At 35.7% G+C, this 21,874-nt stretch overlaps 1 protein-coding gene across 2 annotated transcripts in view; it reads right to left on the bottom strand.

The window, feature by feature from the left end:
- The window catches only part of SLC25A13 (solute carrier family 25 member 13), a 101,768-nt gene that overhangs the window by 18,494 nt on the left and 61,400 nt on the right, over window positions 1-21,874 (bottom strand). For both annotated transcript variants that reach the window (XM_026072659.1, XM_026072658.1), the window contains exons 10-13: window positions 21,088-21,172; window positions 20,443-20,601; window positions 13,417-13,469; window positions 12,292-12,372 (exon numbers count right to left, since the gene is read on the bottom strand). In XM_026072659.1, the coding sequence (XP_025928444.1) occupies window positions 12,292-12,372; window positions 13,417-13,469; window positions 20,443-20,601; window positions 21,088-21,172 (378 nt within the window). The remainder of the gene's footprint in view (window positions 1-12,291; window positions 12,373-13,416; window positions 13,470-20,442; window positions 20,602-21,087; window positions 21,173-21,874) is intronic.

Below are 21,874 nucleotides of genomic sequence, written 5' to 3'. Positions count from 1 at the left end.
GAAATTAAAAGTGGAAGACAATATGTTAATCCATTAAATTATTTACAACATTCATCCTGTTATATTCAACAGAAGACATTTTTAATCCTGCTGCAGTCAGTTAAGCTATTAGCAGACATGAGTTTTAGTAGCAGTCAATAAACTGCAGTTCACAAGGTAGAAACCCACCCTACACGAGATGAATGGTCAGGAAACAGAGAGGAAGCAGGTCAGCCAGTGACACTGCAGTTCATCAAACATACATTAGCTCAATTCTTGCTGCAAGAATACATTCACCAACACCAATTTTTGCAATACTGCCAAGCCAAGAACATTGTAAAGCAAGTCATAAAATGAAAGGAAGAATTAGTAGCTAAGTAAAGAAACTGAGATCTGCATGCCAGTACTTAGAAAGCGAAAACATACTACTGAAGAGTAAGAGTTTGGCAGGAACTTTTTCAATTTTGGCATGAGTTCATAAAACAAGAACACATGGATTCCAAAGACCAGAACTGCAGATATCTTTTGCTTCTTTAAAGCCGTGCTGCACTACTAGTTTCAGTGTCATTACATGCAGTTGGATTTGACGGTCTGAGCTCCACATCATTATTTGTGCACCAGGTAATAAAGAAAATGAAGGTCTACAAACTGAAGGACTCCATTAATCAGGAATTCTAAATGATTTAAAAATTTCAGTGGCTGTTTGTTTGCAAGATGTCACTCAGCTGATTTCAAAATTTAGTAAGATTTAAATCACACTGGTGGCAAGTATATCATACTCTCCACTACTCATAGTAAAGTACATCTCATTTGCAATATGAAATGTAGGGCATAACCTTTTTGCTATACTGACAGATCCTGTATTAAAATTTTAAAATGAAAAAGCAATTGCGTGACATAACTTAAGTGTATTCAAATAATATTCATTCAAACTCCATCTGGCCAAAATTCAACAGAGTGTCATTCCAACTTTTCTTAAGTTCTGAATTATATGGCCCAAGAGCTATGCTCTTTTCCAGGCTCTAACATCACAAACTATGTAAAGGGCACCCCCCCCCCCAACAAAACAAGTACTTTTTTTTTTCTAGAAGGTAATGACTAAAATGAAATAAACTGTATTTAAAAGCATTTACATCTAGCCATCTCTAGTATGTAAATGCTATGTGCACGTCTTTTTCAAATTATAAAAATGTTAAAAGAGTTAATCGTAGTTCAGATTAACTATCATTCAAAATAAAAAGATATGCACAGTAATATGGTTTAAATAATGTGCTGAAGAAACAGCAATCACACGACCAACTATTCTTGCCTACCACTTAGACTGTGCATACACAGTGTGGTTACAAATTAAAGTCTTTACATAACCCCCAAAATATCCCAAATGTTTCCTATTTTGACCAGAAAAAGCATGCTCTTGTGCAACTCAACTGGTTTTGACTTTCAAATTGGCATAATTTAATTTAACTGCATTTACCAAACCAGAATCCTGGTACATATAAAAATGCTATTCTTCTTGCCATCAGAAATTAGAATGATAAATTATTTGGCACATTGTTGACTTCAGTTTTGCACTTAAAAAGAAACATATTAAGCAAATAAGTCTTCAAAACAAAGAAGTGAGATGGTTTCTTTTACTTGTCTACTCATCTTGTAAAGCTTCAAAATGAAAAAATCTTGGAAAGCTCTTTATGGTGAATTATAAATTCCTATGTAATAAACATTTTGGTCTATGTATTACAAATATTAAGTGTTCCCACATGCCATTATACATTTTTTCTTCTTAAAAGGATAAAATCCCAATGCGAGGTGATAATATTCATTTGTGAGTTTGCTATACCACAGCTCTCCTCTAAAACACACTATTTAAAAACTCCTATCAGCTGATCTACATTAGCGCAAATAAACTATTTTCTCTCAGTATGATCATCTTACAGTTCATTGTGCCATGACTCCACGGGAACTGTTCCTTTAATTTTCACTATGGGAAAACTATATCAAAATTCAAAAGATGACAACAAAACTGAAGTTCAGTTTGTGATTATTAATGCACCAAAACACTGAGTAATTTACAAATCTATAAAAACATTTGTAAGTGTAAATGCCGTATTTAGAGAAAGGATCTAGAAAGGTATATCTGATTTTAAAGGAAAATAAAGGCCAGTAATTTATGAATTCAGTCAAATGGGAAACGCTTAAAATGCTAGCACATCTAAATGTTTGTGTTTGTATGCGCAACCTGGCTGTGTGAGATACTGGCAGCATCACCTGCCTGTGGCTCTGGGAAAATCATGCCGACTTCTGCTTCAGTTTGCTGTTTGAAAAACGGGGATGCTATTCCTTACCCACCTCACGCAATCAGGGTCGCTGCACTCAATGCTTTAAAACGCCACGACCTGGATTCACCAGGCATCACTAAGAAGACCAAAGCAACTAACGTGATGACTACTGGTTTTGCCACCCACAACAGAAGTCTTAGGAAAGCCGCTGGAAATTTCCAGCGAAGTCTGTCCACGAAACCGCCCAGGTACGAGGCCCAAGCTCCCAGAACCACCTCAGTCGTGCTCTGAATTTGATCAAAGAGAGACTCCAGGAATCAAAGGAAGAGCAAGCGAAGGCACGAGGCGGACGCCACGCGACCCGACCTCTCGGCAGGAGGCCTTCTGCCAGCTGCAGACGCCGCTCRGGAACCTCGGGCTGGTTTGGCATCAGCCAGCGCAGGGGCTGCTCTAATGGTAACAAGAACAGTCGCCTGGCAGGGAGCATTTATCACCCTCTTATTTAACTACCCACATAGGTAACTGCTCCTCCTTACTCCCAAAATGGTGGGGAAGCAAACCCAGAGACGGCTGCTACACCCTCCGATGAAATCATTTCTTGCTTGCCCAGCCCTGGAAACTCCTCCTGTGCTACTCAGCCCCATAGGAGGCAAGCGTCTCATAAATATTGATGGTATTTCCTCCTCCCAGCGCTCCTGTGAGGAAAGTATGATCACGCTAGTTTTACAAGAAGGGGATCTGAGGTAAAGCGGTTAAATGTACGCCCAGGGTATGTGTGTCCCTGGCTCGCACACACACAACTAGTAACAGTCTGCAGACACCCTGATCGCTAAAGCAGCACCTTGAGCCACACCACCATCGCTGCTGTGCTCTTTCCAAGTTTTTACAAACGGAATGAAATACAATGAAAGAAATCTCATTAATCTTCCCGCTCACCCCCCGCCCCAATCCCTTCAAGCTGCTTGTATGAACTATTATGGAAAACAGACAAAAACCTCATCAGCCTGTTCATTTTGCTTGGCAAAGAAGCTTAACAATGTTAACTTCTCCTAATTTGGTAACTTTTGCAGTTAAAAGTGCATCTCATTTTAAAATATGCTCCCAAAGGTTAGAATTTTTAAACTGCTTTTTGGCCAGAACAAACACAGTTTAAGCTCAACTTGCTCAAGCTTAAATATTTCCTCTACTAAGTGTCACAAAAATCATTCCAGGATAAATTTCACCAACTGTTTTACCAATTGATTCTTCCCAGTAATGCCAATTTTTCTACATTGAAGTTAAAAACTTGATCACTCTCAACTCTGAATTCCATTTCAGCGCTTTCAATCAGTTGTTTTAAAGTAACTAATGATCTGACTGGGAAAAAAAAAAACAACAAAAAAACCTATTACTTTTCAGTTATTATAATGTTGTTAAAATAAAAACTGTAATTTTGACTTATTTATAGGAATACATACAAATAATTGTCTATGCAGTATCTGTATGTAAGTCCCACAAACTGTACTATTCTGCAAGAATTTAACATTTGACCTAATTACAACTTAGTCCCTTTCTGAAATATCACAAGCATTTATGGTCTTGTTTGATGTAAAGCAAGAAACAAAGGGAAATACATCCATCTTCCAAGAACTCCTCATACACATGTAACTATAGAAATTTGGATTACTAAAAAATATTCGATGTGCTTTAACATATGGACAGCTAGCTATGTATACACATACATGTGGATTTTTAAAAATAATCTGTTTTTTCATCTTTGCAGTTTTTCAACTCTACACTTGGTATGATATCATCCAACACCTCTCGATGGCAGTATAACCTTGGACAGTAATACAGTACTTTCTATCACAGTCCTTCTATTTTACTACTTTCCTGAATGGAAGAAAGAAGTAGAAAAAGTTCAGGTATTTTTTTGTCCATGGGGAAATACAAGCCATTCTCTAGTGTGGAAAAAAAGAATGGTTTAATAACAACCACTTAACAACATCCCAGTTTAAGAAGTCAGAATGTTTTCTACTTCTTCACACATTCAAATCACCTTGTAATAAACATTATTGGAAATTAAGCAGATTTTCACCCCCATCATTATGCTAAAAAAATTGCATTCTTTTTAAAGAAATTCCCATTCTTTTAATGTAGCTGCATTTTGTGCACCTATAAGATTAGATAAGAAATGAGTATACCAGACCCAACTCTCCTAAACAGGATTGCTACAGTCTCCACTTGAAAGCTGCAGTGTAGTTTCTGAAGAGAATACAGCTTGCTATTCAGGAAGAAAACTCTCTGCATTTTTACAGTCTCAGAGCAGCCTGTCCCAGGTAAAAGTACTAGATTCTTCTCCTTTCATGACAATTAACCACCAGCTGTCCTAGTGTCTCTAACCTCCACTGTTATAGACTCCTACAAAACCTCTTTGCCTGTTCTCAGCTAAGAGCATTTAGAGGCAGCCTAGATCTTTCTCCTGCCTCCCATCTAACTTGTCACACAGCATCTTTTAAGAGTTCATGGCTGAAGAAAAGGGTTACTATTGCTATTAAAGTGTTAATATTTCCCAACAATATCATCCAAGGATAGCAATTATGGCAATTAATGGCAACCATGAAAATACATATGCAGTATGTTACAAAGTTATCCCAAATCAACCTGCAAAAGAAATCATCTACAGCATCATCTTTACTCATTCAATTTACAAACAGACAAATAGGTGTTAAGTTCTAAAATTTTTAGTCAACTGGTTATCATATTCCTTAGTTCCAGGCCCTTACTCCTTGCCAGTTGCCAGATACAACTTGTTTTCCTCTGCATTTGCTAGCATCTTAATTAAAGTCAGGGTTCCTAATGTACTGAGTGTTGTACAGACAAAAAATAAAGATTGTTCCCTGTCATTAAAAAAATCTAAATTAAAAAGACACTCAAAAGATGCAAGAATTATCATCCTCAATATACAATAAATGGCAACTAATGCACAGAACTATTAAATGATTTACCACAAAATCACATACTAAGTCTATGACCAAACAAGGCTTAGAAGCCAGATTTACAAAGTGCCACTGCAGTGCTTCAAACTACCTTTAAAACTCTTAGAGTTTATATGGCAAAAGAGCTCAAGATTCATCAAGATGAATTTTGTCGAGCTGCTGCAAAGGTAATTTCATGATAGACTTGCCTGTTACCAGAAAGACTACTGAATAACAGACATCTGTCCAAAGTGACTGTTTTTCTTATATATTTCAAAGGTGACAACCTTAATTATTTGGCACTGTATGTCAAGGGCAAGTCTGACTGGGTTCTCAGACAAGCCATCTTGTGCTATTTTATGTCCTCTCTTGTCTGCGGTCCTATCTATACAGGATTCTGATAATGCTCTTTAGCAATGGGAGTTCATATAGTAAATACCTTCATTGCAGATCACGAGGAGATTTCCTGAGCCCTCAATCATTTGCTTTTCACTCCCCTGACCAGGCTAGCATAGAAACAGCTTTCAGGCCGCTCAGGCAGAACTGTGTTTTTCCCCAGTTAATCTGCCTTGTCTTCTGAGAGCAGACTTCTCTCAGTCTGGCTAAGGCTTTCGTTTGGATAGCTCAAACAGCAAACACTGCTATAATCGAAAAGCCTTGTTAATGTCCACATGTACATAAACTGCAAAGCAAGCTCTTTTAAACATTCACATTAAAGGGCTCATGAATGGAATTGCAATTAGTCTGAACAGAAGTACATTCCTGCTACTGCTTCACACAGCTTTCCAGGACAGATACAAGTTGTGACAATTTCTGCACAATAGTTTATTAATGACATGGCTAAACAGAAACAAACTAAAGTACAGTTTGTTTACAAGCACTGACCAACTCCGCAACAGGAAAAAAATTAGAACTGTGGATTCGATATTTTCTACTTTATAGGTAATATAATTCTTCAGAAGCCTAGCCAAAAAATTAAAGTGGAGCCTACTTGATTGGCATTATAAAAGCAATTAAGTTACAGACCTGTCAAATATGTTAACATTTGGCTCTGTCTGCTCTACTTGTCTATTTTGACTAGTTGTGGAATCACTTAATGATTTACAGACCTTCCAAGTCTTAAGGTATGGTAGCTGCATTAAAACTATGACCCATTATTTCTTGGTCACATCATAAATTACTGTGACATCATAAATATCTTCCTTTTTCTCACAGAAAACTAGATTTTAAATCCTGATTTGAGTTTGAGGGGTCTTTTTTTTTTTTTGGAACCTGTACTAGTAAATGCTAAAATATCTTACTGCCTTTAAAATAAGCAGTAATGAGTAATAGGAGAAACGGATATGTAATAAAATATAATTGTCAAACCAACTATATGTTTTAAGCTATAAAATATCATCATACAATAATTTTCAGTCATTGTTTCTAATACAATAGTAAAGAAAAAGATTGAATGTATTTCAAATGGAAAGAATATTAAGCATGTTTGTTGGAAAAAATGGCCTTTTTAATAGTTCAACATTTTTGTTATACAATCAGATATATAACAGCCTAAACCTGTTCCTCTCTCCTTTTTATTTTTCTTTTTCAATATGTAAAAAAAAAATTTTTTTTTTGAGGGAAGAAGGGAAGTGAAGAGGAAGAGGAGAGAGGAAGGAAAAAGGGAAAGCATCTCTAATTTGTTATGGGAAAATACCCTTGGAAAAAATTAAAGTAAATGAACTTATCCAAAAGGAAAATTCAAAACAGAGTGAAATCACATTCTAAGTTCTTAGTGCTTTCAGGAAAGGCCAGTTTAAACAGGTATGACTGGGTGAAAGATTCAGCAAACTATTTTTTAAAACATCCAAACCTACAAGGAAATGTGGGGTGAGGTCAAAGAAAAGCAGGCACTCTGCACCAGGAACTTCCCCACCCTTTGGTACAACCTCCTGCAAGGGCTATCATGTTACTGTAGGTTCCCTTCCTACACTTTGGTATAAGGCTTAAAACTCAGATTAGCTGCAAATTAGTTGAAGACAATTAAAACAGAGCAGTGCTGGAACACAACTGCCTTGCAAATGGAAAGTCAAATTTAAGTTCAAATCTATCTGGTCTCTTTTGCAGTAAAAGATTAAGGATAGTTTGAACCACTATGTTGAAAATAACTACAGTTCAAGGACACACAGTGTTTCAGAGGGGAAAACTCCACTTTAAAATCTTTAATTACTTATGCTATACTATACTATTATGCTATATCAATTATATTAAATATACTTAAAAATCAAAATAATTTATCTATTTAAGTAAATTTTATATAAAGAGAAAATAGACAGCTTTAATTTTAATCATGGAGAAAAAAAATTAGGCACCTTTTGAATCTTTCCTTAAACAAGAAACGTGAATTTGGGGCTTTTAAACATGCATGTAGAACTCCCCTTGACAGTAATGGAAGTTACATTCACCGACTGCAGGGAGAAGAGACCTCTTAAAGTAAATCTGTTAAGAGTTCAAGAAATATATGCCATTTTCCTTCAAAGCTAATATGAGTAATCGTAAAGAACACCATTATTTCCTAACTATCTCAATAAGCTAGACCAAAACTTTTATGTACGATACAGTTGTTCATTTTTTTCAGATATCACACAGAGATGATTTTTTCCCCGGCATACATAATGCTGAGTTTCATTTTACCCATAACTCAGACTTCCTTGCCAAATAAAATTTTATCAGATTTAAGTTTCTGAATAATGAAAACAAGAATGACACTTTCAGTTCCCTTTAGCCTGCAACTTAAAAACTTCTGGATTTTTGCAAGTAAGATACCTAAGAAGGGTGTGGGAGTTGTAGTGCATCTACCCTCTACCTCCACTACAATGCTACAGAGAAAATGCAGCTCAGATGTAGACTTATCTTTATTACTCTCTGAAACATAAAACAAATGTTGTAAGTAGCTTAATACTAAACTATCTGCACTGGATTGGTTGTTTGGCAAATTTAATCTGGAATTTCATATCATATTCCTTTATAAAAATTAATTCTGGACAGGATGTTGCACACTTCTGAGATGAACTCCATCTTAACCATACCTAATTTTTATGTTCCATGGCAGAGCTGAGGTTGTCCAAGCAAGTCCAATGTGTTTCAACTTTATTACGATTTCTATAAAGCCTCTAGAAATATGCCTAAAATTGTCTTGACAACTTAAATAAAAGCAGATCTGTACGGGGTCTGTAACTGTACTGTGCTACATGATTTAAACTGGCTAATAGTGAGCGCACACTGAGCAGCTGGGAAGGAAAAAGACTGTATGCTGAGAAAGAGGAGGGAGAACAGAAGGAAAGGTTACAAAGCAAAATGTTTTTCCCCTTTCTTGCAGAACATTAGGCCTCTGATTTACCTAGATAATTGTTTTAGTAAATTCAGACAAGTCCRTGTATATTTTATAGCAGTTTCTTTTCAGTCATACTACAATACTTCTTCCGTTTTTCTTAGCATTTTGTTTGTATTTTACGATCATTCTTTATTTTGAATCTTTGCACAGTTACTTCCAGGCACAATGTAAAGGCTTCAATTAAATGTGGAACTGTTTTATCGATGGAAACAAGCAGAATGATCATCTCACCAAAGAGAACAGTCGTAAAGGCAGCATCTCAAAACCCCCAAATAATATTTATGCCACTTTGTAAATGCTAATTGGTTAATACAACTCAAAAGAAGAGAGTAATCACTAATATTGTATCAAAAAAATCACATTATTTTTATCAAAATCTTTTAAATGGATGAACTTTAAGAAAAACATGCAGCTAATCTCAGTTTAAGTATTGATTTTTTTCTTTAATATATGAAATACGTTGAAAGACCAGAAAAGAAAAAACATTGCTTCAAGAACATTACCAGTGTAAAAAAAGACTTAAAATAGTACTTATAGCTTACCCAAACTCATCTTTTTATCCATTATCCCTGAAGGTAAGTTACAGGATTAGTAGAAATCAATCCTTACATTTTTTTGCACTTTTTCATTCGAGGAGGTTAGGTCAGATCTGTGGTACAGATGCCTACCAAATCACAGCTCTACAGTATTATTACAGAGAGTCTTGGAAGTGAAGACTTTTACTAGTCTCATAATGATAAGGACTATATAGGAATTGCATGATCCAGTGATTAAGATATGAGAGTTCTAAATACAAGGCAGAGACGGTATTTCATAGTGGCTGTCAGGCACTGTGCAATCTCGAAGTTACATATATTTTCATAGGTAACAAATACCATAGTCACTAGGAAAATTTCTTGCAAACAAAGGAGGAGAAGATGGAAATTTTGAGCCAGTATAGTAATTTATATACCAACTGTCCTTAAGATTCTGTATAAAAATATAAAGGTTATATTTTTAATTGTATGGCGGGGGGGGGGATCTCAGAAAAAAAATCTCAGACAGCCCATCACTTTCATCTTCACATAATTAAAAAACTATGAAACAGGTTGTTAGCTGAACTAAGTGCTGTGAGGTCATGAAGTAAAAGATCTTTCTAGTTTTTCTTCCTTTTTTGCAGGAGAGAAAACAGTTTACAAAACAGAAAAAGACTTGTTCAATGAAACAATCAGCTTTAGTTGCAAGTGCAAAAGTCAGCCATGTGTACTAATTCTCAGTAATTATGATGCAAAGCGAGCTCCTTAGGGACTTAAAAGTCAACGCCTGGCAATGCTTGGGCGAACAGCAGAGTGGAGCTACTCAGGTGATACTGACCCCTTCAAAGCCCTTTGTGTTACTAAACAACCAAATACATCCAAGCATCTACTTGGTCCTCCCTTTCTTAGATATTAATGCTGTAATGTACTCAGAGGGCTGGTGTTAAAAACATGAAAATCTAGCATGTGTCCCAGCACCACGCCCTTGCATAATCCACTCTAAAGAAATGCAAGCACAGAAAAAAGGGAAATTTTACATCTTTGTTTGTAATACAATCGCAGCAGAGATCTAGATGTGGAGAGTGGAACTGTGGTAGGGCAGGTTTCCTTAATAAAATTCATCTTACTTGGCTGCCCTTTTTTTAGACTCTAACACATCATGCTCTTTGCCTCCCACATAAGTGATTACTACATTTTCAAATGAGGTAAAATCCAAGACTAAAAATTTTCAAAACGATTCAATAGTCTCATTACTGTTTCCACTGGAATCAGAAGTTTCACTTTGACTCAAACTGAAACAAAAAGTTAGGCCAATGCAATGCTTTAGGAAAAAACATAGCTTTGGCATCTCATATTTTTAGCATATATTTACACCAACACAGAAAAATTAATCTCCTTTCCCCCCAAAACTAGGCACCACTTGTAATGACAGTCTCTGTTGCTAGTCTGAATTGGGTTTAAAATTACAAAAAACAAAGACCACCTGCAGAAAAGACAAGTTGCAACCTATCTACCTGGCACTAGACTATGCCCTTAAGCGGAGCACTCCACTTAAAAGAAAACTCAGGGCATTCTGCCACCGCACGTCTGCTGCTAGAACTTTATGCAGCATCTCATTGCTAATATTATATTTCAAATACCAAATGGGACAATCCAACATTTACAGCATGTTTAAAATATGTCTCAAGCCACCTATCCCTTAAAGCAGATCCTTAGTTTACAATGAACTACTAGCAAGAAGCTTGCTGCAGCATTCTCACAAATGACAGCTCTCTGTAGAGAGTGCTATTTGTACGGCATTAAAAAAAATTCACAGTAGTCAGTAAAATTAAAAATACAGATCAAATGATATTTTAAATGAAAATTTTGCTGAGTTCTCTGTGGCTGCTATGTTCATAAGACGTTTTATTAGTGTAAGGGGCAAATACTTTTTACTCTGCAAGTACTTTATTGCATTTCTCCTTCATTTACAGCATGCTTTTTATTTAGGACTTTAGAGACCCACATTCTTCTCTCCCACCTCCCCCCTTCTTTTTTTCCTCCACTGAATGCTCCTAAAGTTACAGAACAAGGGGATCCTACCTGGCAGTCTACAACAGGTCAGTGATCAAACAGAAGGAGCAGTCAGACAGCAGCCAAATCCTGCCCCATCTCCCTAGAATTACAGAAAGCCAGGGCTTCTCAGCCTGCAATGCAATCAAGCCACTGCACCCTGAGGCTTAGATAATCGTAGTACACTCTTTGCAAGCACATACAGCGCAAATCTCCGCACCTACTGTGGCTAAGATACAATTATTTGTTTTTAAGTTGTTGTTCAATGTAGTTTTCAACACAGGTAGAAGCTGCTTGAAAATGTGACCTCATCTGTCTTATGACAGCAGAAACAAAGATAGATTGAAAATATACCAACATTGCTCTGCCCCAGTGATCAAAGCCAGTTTAAATAAACAGTGTTCTTTATCTATAAAGTGCACTAGTCTTTGAACAACTAGACATTTTACTTATTTACATTTGCTTGAACAAAATCAATACACCAGATAAAGCAAGCTGTAATATGAACACACAGAACTAGACCATAATGTGAAATATTATCATTTACCCAGTAATATAACAGTTGTTCATTAAGATACTACCTTGTGCAAGGAAAACAATCTTAAAAACTTAGTGGGTTTTAAATACAGCCTACATTCAGGAATGCATTTTGTACCGAGTTAACATTACACAGCCTACGTCTGCTATGAACTCAAGGAAGCATGAGTAGTTTCTGCCATTTCAAAAAGCCAGTATCACTGCAAAAAGTGAAAATTAGTGGGTGCAATAACACATCAGGAAAGAAGTGACATGGCAGAGTGGGTGCCACAATGTAGTAACTAATTATTAACTTCTGGAAAGGTTAGCATGAATCCTGTTTAGGCCATAAGCTACAGCCAACATTAATAAAGACACATTCTTTATTAAGGAAACAAACTCTTAAGCTGTGAGAATTATATAAAGCAGTTAAAAGGCACAATGCACAGAAACATTTACCCTTTCATCAAGAACGGCTGGCCTATCTAGGAAAGAACTGAGATGCTCTAGTAGAGTCTGCTCTTGCACTGGATCTGTGGTTAAACAGAAGCCTTAGTCCACATAGTTAATCTTACACACTCTACTTTCATACATCTCATGTGAAGGAAATTAAAGATACTTACGCAGCCACCAGCAAGAATTTCTGCAGCCAATGGGACAGAGCCATCTTTAGTCATAAACTTATCTCTCACAAAATCATTAACCTTAAAAAAAAAAAAAAAAAATTATGAAAACTGATAAATTAAAAGGATGGAGAAAAGGCTCATCAGCTGCACCTTTTGTGTAGCTGAAATACATGCAGATGATGGGCCTGACATGAAGCTACCAAGCTAACAGATATTAAATAAAACTTAGGTTGTATATGAAATATTGTAAAGCTGACTATGTTTTTCTTTCCAACAGATTTGAAGCATCAGAGAATCCAATTAGGAATTATTGAAAAAAACAAATAGATAACAATCACTGACTTAAATAACAATAAAATCATCATCTGAAATTTAATATGATTAAATCATTTAAGATTTTGGAAATGCTTATTAAATTTGCAAATTTAAATATAGCTCCAAATAAATATCAAAATGTTCAATGCTAATCCAAATCACAGCCCCAAGTACCTTTCTTTTTTTAAAATGCTTACTATTWGCTTCTGTGAATAAGCAATATATTATGATTTGGTTATAACAAGAAATTCTTCAGTGCTTTCAAATCATTCAAGAAATACAAAACCACACAAGCAAAACATTTAGGAAAAAAAAATGCATGCAAACCAGTTCCTTTCTTATCAGCCCTTCACTATATGATCATATTATATCTTGTAGTGTTAGAACTGAAAATACAGGAACCACATGCAGATACAAAAACAATGCCCCCCCAAACCCAATAAATACTTATTACTTTTTGCCAAGAAGTAAAACTGAAGGCCTGTGCTACTTACAAGCAAGTAGATGAGCTGAACAAGTAGACTAAGACTTGTTACATTTGGAGCAAGTTCAGAAGTAAGAGTTTTCAATCTGATTCTTTAAAAAAAAATGTAAGCATGTGACTGGTATGCCACTTGTAACGTCCAAAAGTGAGATACAAACAGTTGCTTTGTGCTTTTGCAATTGCGTTTGTATCAGACAAAAACCCTGGAATGCACTCTACCGTGTTTCTGACACGTTAAGAACAAAAATCCTAAATGTTCTAATCGGAATTAGTCAGACATAAAAATGTGGAGAAATGTAAAAGCGATCCACTCTCAAACTTACAGTAAGTTTTATGGCCTTCTCTGGTGCTACTCCTAATAACTGTGGTAACAGGCCTGTAACATGGAAAGAGAGACTTCAATGCATCAAGTAACTTAGTATTAACTAAACAAATCAACGATACGTGGAGATCACCACCTAGAAACAGGGGCAATTTTTACGGCAATTTTGTGTTATTATATTTAATGAGAGTACTTAAACATTCCATTTCGAGAATAAACTTTGTGCTGCCATTTCAAGTCTGAGTAAATTCCTATATATTTTAGTTACTTCAACTTTTTTAAAATCAGTGATATTAGATCACTTTACACTTAAACACCAATACAGATTTACCAACTATGCTTCAGTATCCTGTTCTACACTAACATCTTGCACATTTTGTGTGTATCTTCACACAAAAATTAAGATTTACTAATTAATCTTGTGAAAAACAAGATGTATCCATTTTAAAAATCAGGATGATAGTGTGTTTTTCTGGCAAAAACAATAGCATTAGATGGCAGGACCCAAGGGGATAGGGATAATAATAGTACAAATAAAAATGCAAAACATTCAAATATATATGACTGTATTCTTGAGCACTCTCTAGCTCACCAGCTCTTAAAACCAGCTAGCTCGTCAGTTCTTAAAACAAAGGAAGTTATGCTGTTATCTTCCCATACATGTAATTTCATATTTTATTTTGTTAAAAGTGATGCACTGTAGAGCTGTAATTGGGAATTTCTGACTACTGGCTTTGTTTGCTTAGAGTGAACAGTCTGTATTTTGTAAATTTTTAGATGACACAGCCTAAAAGCACGCAGAACTTACTGAAGGGGCCTGGGGCTAAAATGGTATTGCAAGTGTTCTCCAGGAGCATAAAATCAGGGTACCATTCAGATGTGTGAGAAACAATCCCATCGGCAAGAGTTCGTGGAGCCAGCCTCCTTTGTTTTAGCAACTCAAACGGCACCTCTGGGTACTTTCTGCAAAGACTGATGTTTGCAATTCTCCACGTCTTTATTCTTGGGGAAAGGGGCAACAACTACGGCTCCACATCTAAGAGCTCACTTACTCAAATTCATTTTCCCAAAAATTTAAATGTCAGAACAACAAAGAGAAAACTGTTTGTGCACTGGATTAGTGTATTTTTTCGTTCTGCTACCATCCATCAGCTTTTTTGGTTACTGCTCACTTTGATAGTAAGGAAAAGACAGCAGAGAATAGTGCCACTTGGCTTGCGGTTTCAGGAGAGCCAACCATATTTATTTACATCCCTTAAAAATTTTGCACTTGCCTTAACATTTTTATTTTTCAAATGTCAAAAAGAGTAAATCATTGCATATACAACTGATGTACACATACACCTAACTTTTATTTACAGAAGACAGCTATGTTAAATTATGGTCATATGGATGAACATTCAAACAAAAGAATACAGTGATGCTAAGCTCACAGGCAAAGTTGCTCAAAAAAAGAAAGATTTTGCAGAGTAAGTTAAATTTCAAAATTTGAATTTCTGAATTAGTTTTAGTTGCATAGGCAACTTGCATTCAGACTTCAACGCAAAAGCATTAAGACAGTCAGAATTGTATATACCACATTTCCCACAGCTCTACAAAAAAAAGACAAGGATATACAGTGAATAGAATTTTTACAGTTTAGCCTTAAACAGACCAGATTCTCTTTGTAATTGCTATGATGTAAATGTTCTGCCAGTCTAAATTTACATCTTTCTGAAGAACATACACAGCCTTGGATAGACATTATGGCTACAATTTTTTTAATCTTCAGAGATTTTATTTTACAAACACAGTACCTGATCCCAAGCCTACTGTTCTTAGTGGAAATTTTCCCACTGTCTCTAGTAGATTTAGAGCAGGTCTGTAAACAGATGTGCAATTCTACAAGAACTGGGAGACCATTAATTTCAAAATAATATATATGTATATTACTACATCTAAGCGATATGTAACATGATTGCTGAGTTGCATCATATCAAATAAATTACAGAAAAACATACTTTCTGAAATATTAAAATATAAAATCATAAAAATACCCCAAATGGAGATATACATAAATCTCCAGATTTGGAAGCATCACAGTCAGGACAAATCAAATGGATTTTCCTTACACAGATTTGAAGATGTACTTTTTATCATTTTTCATGTTTCGATTCCTAAAACTCTGCATTTGTAAAGGCGCTTGTAAAATCTTAAGAAAAACATATTTATCTTGGCACAAGTCCTTTTTCACTCAAATCTGAATGGGACCGTTTTGACTCAAAACTTTCCACATAACTTCAATGTGGAAGAGAAAGTTTAAATGGAATAGGTACACACGTTAAAAAAAACCTTCCCCCTCTCCCTTCACACTCGTAAGTATAATGCATATATAGCTTTTAAAAAGGCAGTATTAATTTTAATTCTACATTTTATAGCCTTGCCAATAACCAGTTAGACCTCCTGTCTCTAAGCCAGCTGCTCAGGAAGGTAGATGGACTCTTTCTTTTGTACTCTTACCTAAGTAATAAAGCAATCTGTAAGTGGTACTTGTTCATTCTACATGTTATGATTATCAAAGCTATATTCCCTTTTCCTTGTCCGTAGATGGGAGCACTGAAACACTGTGGAAAGATTTCTGAGCTTTATAAAGAAGGTAAGTTTTGGAAGAGAGGAAACACATCATGGGACACACACGACCACCATTTTCCCCAACATGCGAGGAATATTTTAGTATTATTGTGCGTCAGCAGCTCAGCAATTCACAGAGGTGGGACAGGCTTAGAAAAGTTTGACAGTGTTTTAAAACCATATGCATCTTATAACATTATAGAATAATATTTTGCAGATAGGTGGCCTGCTAGTACAGTATACAATATAAAACCCAATTTATATTTCCAAGGCTCTTTAGCAGCAATTACCACACACCACTTACAGGCATCTTAAAGTTTTCAATGCATATCTGACACACCTATAGTAAGACTCTATGGAAAGGTGAAGGTATATGTGAGAGAGAGCACTGAAAACTGCATTCAGAGTTTGAGACCTTCTGAAAGCAGCCTACTACTGTTTTGAATATACAGGCAATAGCTCATCCAGCCCAGCTGTGGTGACGGCATTACGTAGAAAGTCTGATTTGGCAAAAGTATTTTTTCAGACTTCTAAAAGTGATCAAACTTTGGTTTCACACCATGTTATGGACATGCTTTTCCTTTAATATTCAAAAAGCCTTTAAGGAGTTATTGCTCAGTCTAGGTAAAACATTTGAAACCAGTGTGACATATGATAGAAAGATGGTAACAGAATACTGCCAAATTTTCTATTCCAGGATTCACACAAGAAATTGGATTAGAAACCACCAGCTTCCATTCAAGCACAGCTCCCTCACACTGTGCATGGGGGTATTTCTTTTGAGAAGGTTTTGTGTGTTGACAGAACTTTAAGATAAGAGTAGGATAATACTTGCATTCCACAAAACGGTACTTCACTGCATACTTCTGGAGGACAGTTTCTACCATGGTCTTGTTGTATCATTATCATGGGAGTCCATCAGTAATAACGAAGTTGGATGATAAATGAATGATTAAATATATATATCTAAGACTAGAAGGCATCTGGAGGCAATGCAGTGCTACAAGCACCACCTGACAGATTAAAACTAACAAGATCCTTAAAAGTTAATGATCAAAAATAACAAAGTCTTCCACAGCATGTCTTCTGTCTTTTTCCTTCTCTAGGTGAAGTGGAATTAACTCAGATGTATGGCTAGTGAACATTTTAATGAACTACATTCTATCTCTGGATTTGCTTTTCCCATGGAATTTTCATCAAGTATAGGCGAGATGATCTCTCCTAGATGCACTGCTTAAGATTGTGAGGCATTCTGTGATTCATTAGGTGGTCTTAATATTAAAATAACATTAAGAAATATAGGTGACTCCCTCAGTTGGAAGAGATGTTGACAGATTACAGCCTTGAAAATTTTCTTAGCTTTGCATATATATAAATACATGCATGTATTTCAAAATGCACATTTCAGGTACAAATGTAGCCACAACAGTAAGTTATAGATATATGAGGTGAGTATTCTTCTAAGCCATGCTTAAAAAGAGGCAGATGAACAATTTAAGACATACACTTTTTAAAAAAATGAATCTAGCTAAAACATTCAAACAATGCGTATTATAAAGATAAAGATTCTACACAGGTTTATATTATGTTCATATTTTTAAAATCAAAGTGCCTTCTCAGTGGAAATACTGATTATCCTCAAGACCAAGTTCACATTAAACAAAATTTAGTGCTCTCTTTATATCCACAAGATGGTGTAATTTATCCTTATCTGAGATTGGTGGTTCAGAACATGGTAGTTTTACCCTTTTCAAATTCAGAATAAAATAATGATAAAAAAAAATCAGCTCACTTCACTGGGTGGAAATATGTGGCTTGTATTAAAAATATCCTCTGAAATGCTTGAGTTCAGAGTAGGGTTTAGAATTCCTGCTTGCTTTCTTATAGTGCAACATGACAGAGATCACTGCTCCAAATGTTTCTACTCTAAATTTTTTAATGATTTTGCATCGCTATACAATAAACTGGGAGAACTCTGCCAATTACACAATTACATTTACACTAGTGTAAAAAGGAGTACCAGTCACCAATTAACAGCAAAAAATAATATACTCTATAGTTTGTCTTACCTAATTTAAGTGTTTAAGATTAGAATGCAATGACTCTCACTATAACATTTCTGCATTAAATTGGCTGAATATGTTCCTTTCAAATCTTCTTGTCCTCTAGAGCCTAACTGGGACCCTTCATTCTGCACTCAGTTGCTCAACTTTCTCCAAATGTGACCTCACTAGAAATCTGGCAACAGTCTGAATTTACAGAACTGCAGAAAAGAAGCTCCATGTTTTTAGGGAGTTTTCAACATTTGAGTCTTTAAAAAGAGAAGTTGAATCAGGGTGCTCTTTAAGTAGAGAATCTGTTCAAATGCAGATCTCAATTTGGCTCTGAAATGATGGTGGTGTTTGCCACCATACAATTTCTTCCATATAATCAAAAAATGAGATTGTTGCCTTGTATTTAGAAGTTCGGCTCCACAAAACTGTCTGATATTTCACTCTTCTTTGGAAACTTGAACAGTAGTAAAAGGGATGGGGAATGAAAAGATAAGCTATGGTGATGATGGCTCATAGAGCTCCTCAAATGTGGCAACGACACATCATTCTCTCTAAAAACATGATGAGCAAATGGAGTTAATCCGTTTGTGACATTTATGAAGTTTTTTACAGTTGGAAAATCACTGTGTTTCAAAGTTTAAATAAGACAGGAACAGATAATTTTGGAATTCTGCATTTTTATTCTTTCAGGATCATGGAAGAGACAGGCATACATTTGCAAGGAATACATTTTGTTCTCTAGCCAATAACTGAGACTTCCTACAATTCTGATTGCTACAAATCCCTACAAAATGTAAATCATGTCAATACCCTCTATTAAATTACCAGGCCTACTCAAAAAATTACCCCAAACTCAGTGAATTTAGCAACAGTTTTCTCACCTCTAATAGTGCTGAAATAATTAACAAAATTCATATATTGTGGAGAAGCTACTTAGTCGACTTCTGGTAACTCAGATCGTATGTTACAGAGTGCACACATACCATAATACTTACTGTTAAGGTTGTTTAACACTTTGTCTTATAAAACTGTTAGTTTTTTCCAGGTGCATACAGCTTTGTCACATCATAACATGTTTTACTGAAATCCTCCATACTTTGTTCCTGACTCAGGTTTAACCTTTTCCTGTAATACCCACTAATACCACTATTACTACTATAAAACTGTTCTTAGAAATTAAGTTCAGTCCTTACAGTATGCTTATTTTCAAAAGTTTAAAAAAGTTTCTAAGCAAGCCCGCTAACAAATGAAATAAATAATACAAGTTTCAAAAATCCTCCTCAGTGAACATGCCAGACGGGGATAAGAGATCTAAGCAAGCCCGCTAAAAAATGAAATAAATAATACAAATTTCAAAAATCCTCCTCAGTGAACATGACAGATGGGGATAAGAGATCTCAAGGAGCATACTGACAAATCAGAATACGGGAAAATTAATGTATCTCTGTGCCAGAGAATAAATAGAGTCTCATGCAGTAGTTCATGATTCTTTGCAACTACTTCTGCATTACCTGAACTTGCACCACTGATGCCGTTGATAACTGGGGCAATGAAAAAACAAAAAAAAGCCACCTTCTAACTGCAGGCACTTACTTAAGATGTATGAAGTTAAGATAATGTAGATCCTGGGCAGAGTAAATAAGTTTTTGGAAGGTACCTCTCTTTATCAACTAAAAAGGGAACTTGGAACAATTAACTTCCTAAATTGAGTGACTTGGTTAAGTATATAAACCTAAGTGAGCTGAATCCCAAATAATCTCTGGCTGAATCAACAGTAACAAGCTAAGAAGAAGTATACATAAAACTTGACAAAGATGACAATTCCCAATGATCAGTGAAGCACATAGAATTGGTTCAGAAAGACCTACTTTGCCGCAAAAGATACCACCAAAGGAGATCTGGTTGATACCCAGGTACTCTCTTTCTCTTTGGAGTAGAAAGACAACAGGCAAGAAAGAACAGAGATGAAAAACAAAGATCAAAACCAGATGATTTGTCTAACTTCTGACCAAATAGGATGAAACATTCTTGGTACTAAAGACTGTTAAGGAGACCAAAATTTGACTCACAGTRTATTTTTGCTGTAGGAAATTGCTATTACTTTCCTATTGCAGATTGGGAGGGTAAGGACAAAAAGGTCCCACAAAAATGTTCTCCTTACAATGAGGTTTGCATTATCAGTAAGTTTGCAAACCCCTGATCTAGAATAGGAATGCAAATCTATATGAGAGAGGTCAAATGAAGACGCACAAGCAAAAACCAGACAAAACTGAAATCTTAAAAAAATGGGTTCAGGAATCCAGATTGGCACTGAACTCTTCTTAGTATCTTATCATTAGTATATGACATTTTTCCAAACTTACCTCTATAAAGCCCAAAGAATCCTTCAAAACGTAACACTTTCTTGAAGCAATCAAAGCTATTTTTGTACATAAGTTCTCCCACAAAAGAGCCTGTAGATCTCTGGTTTTGCATTCGAGTTTTTACCAGATCAATTGGGTAGACTGCAGTGGCTCCAACAGCTGCAAGTAAAAATTGAAAATATAATAAAGAACATAAGAAAAGGACATAAGAAAAGATAATTTTGCATTCAGTGGTCTTTAATTGCAACTGTCATCTTCTACATTTATACCTCAATGATCATTTGCATCTTTTTTCTCCGTAACATATTCTGGATCCATTAAAAGATCTCCCATAATTTTAATTGAAAGCATTACTTCCTGGCCCTACCTCATTAATCTTTTCTCTTCTGAAACTGGTTTGGTGACAAATCAGATAGAAACATCACCTGCAAACTCCAGTTGCTCATAAATACCAAAACCAATGTAGACTGGATGACCTCTTCCCATTCCATCTTACAGTCATCCCATCCCTTAGATATGGCTTCAAGGGAAAGACTGAGAAGGCTTCCACACTTAAATGAAAGGCAGGAGGGGGAGAAGGGGGGAATAAAAGAAGAAAAAAACAAACAGTGAAGATGAATAATTTTTTGCTTAGCTATGACTAACCTCCAGCAATTGAACCAAGGGCAAACCTGTATGCTGATTCTGCAACCTGGATGAGAATAGGTCGAGACACATCGCCTGGAGCTTTCTGTCAAGGCAGGATTTAAAACAAAAGGGGGACAAGAAAAATAATCAGAACATCATATTTAACTGGAGTACATCTCATGATCAGACAGATATCTGGATATAAGTAAGAAAAAAGTATTGTCAGATACCTGTAGAAAATCCCAGAGTACACTGGGGATTTTGTTTTTAATAATTATTTCTTTTCCACCAATTTCTGAACACCATATAATTAACCTCTTAGAATTGGAATAGAAAAGACAAGAAAAACTGATGCTACAGCACAATTACAATATCCAAAATCAAATAATGGCCCAAATATGCAAGTATGAGGGTACACATATTACACCTCTAAGGAGGTAGGTCATTATTTTCTACAACTAAAAGCAACTCCAGTTTGGAACTTCTTTCTACTATGGACAAAAACCAGGTAGGCCTATTACTTCTCAGGCTATCAAAACATGTATGCAAGCATTGTTCACATGTACCAGCTGAAGGGCAGTGAGGTTTCATAAAGGACCCTTACAATTTCATTTTTCCCCACAGTCTATGAGCGTTAGATTCAGCCCAATGAAAAATAAATTTCAGAAGTGCTCCAGATTTAGAATTGTTACCTAACGACAGAAAAAAATTAGGATGATGGAAGTTCTGGGGGGGCCTTCAGACTTCTGTACTTACGAACACTTTTGCAATACTGCTTAGGAATATAAGGAGAAAAGGGACAAAA

Source organism: Apteryx rowi, unplaced genomic scaffold, assembly GCF_003343035.1.
Source record: "Apteryx rowi isolate R43461 unplaced genomic scaffold, aptRow1 scaffold_346, whole genome shotgun sequence".
Taxonomy (NCBI): domain Eukaryota; kingdom Metazoa; phylum Chordata; class Aves; order Apterygiformes; family Apterygidae; genus Apteryx; species Apteryx rowi.
This window is presented reverse-complemented; position numbering and strand designations above follow the sequence as displayed.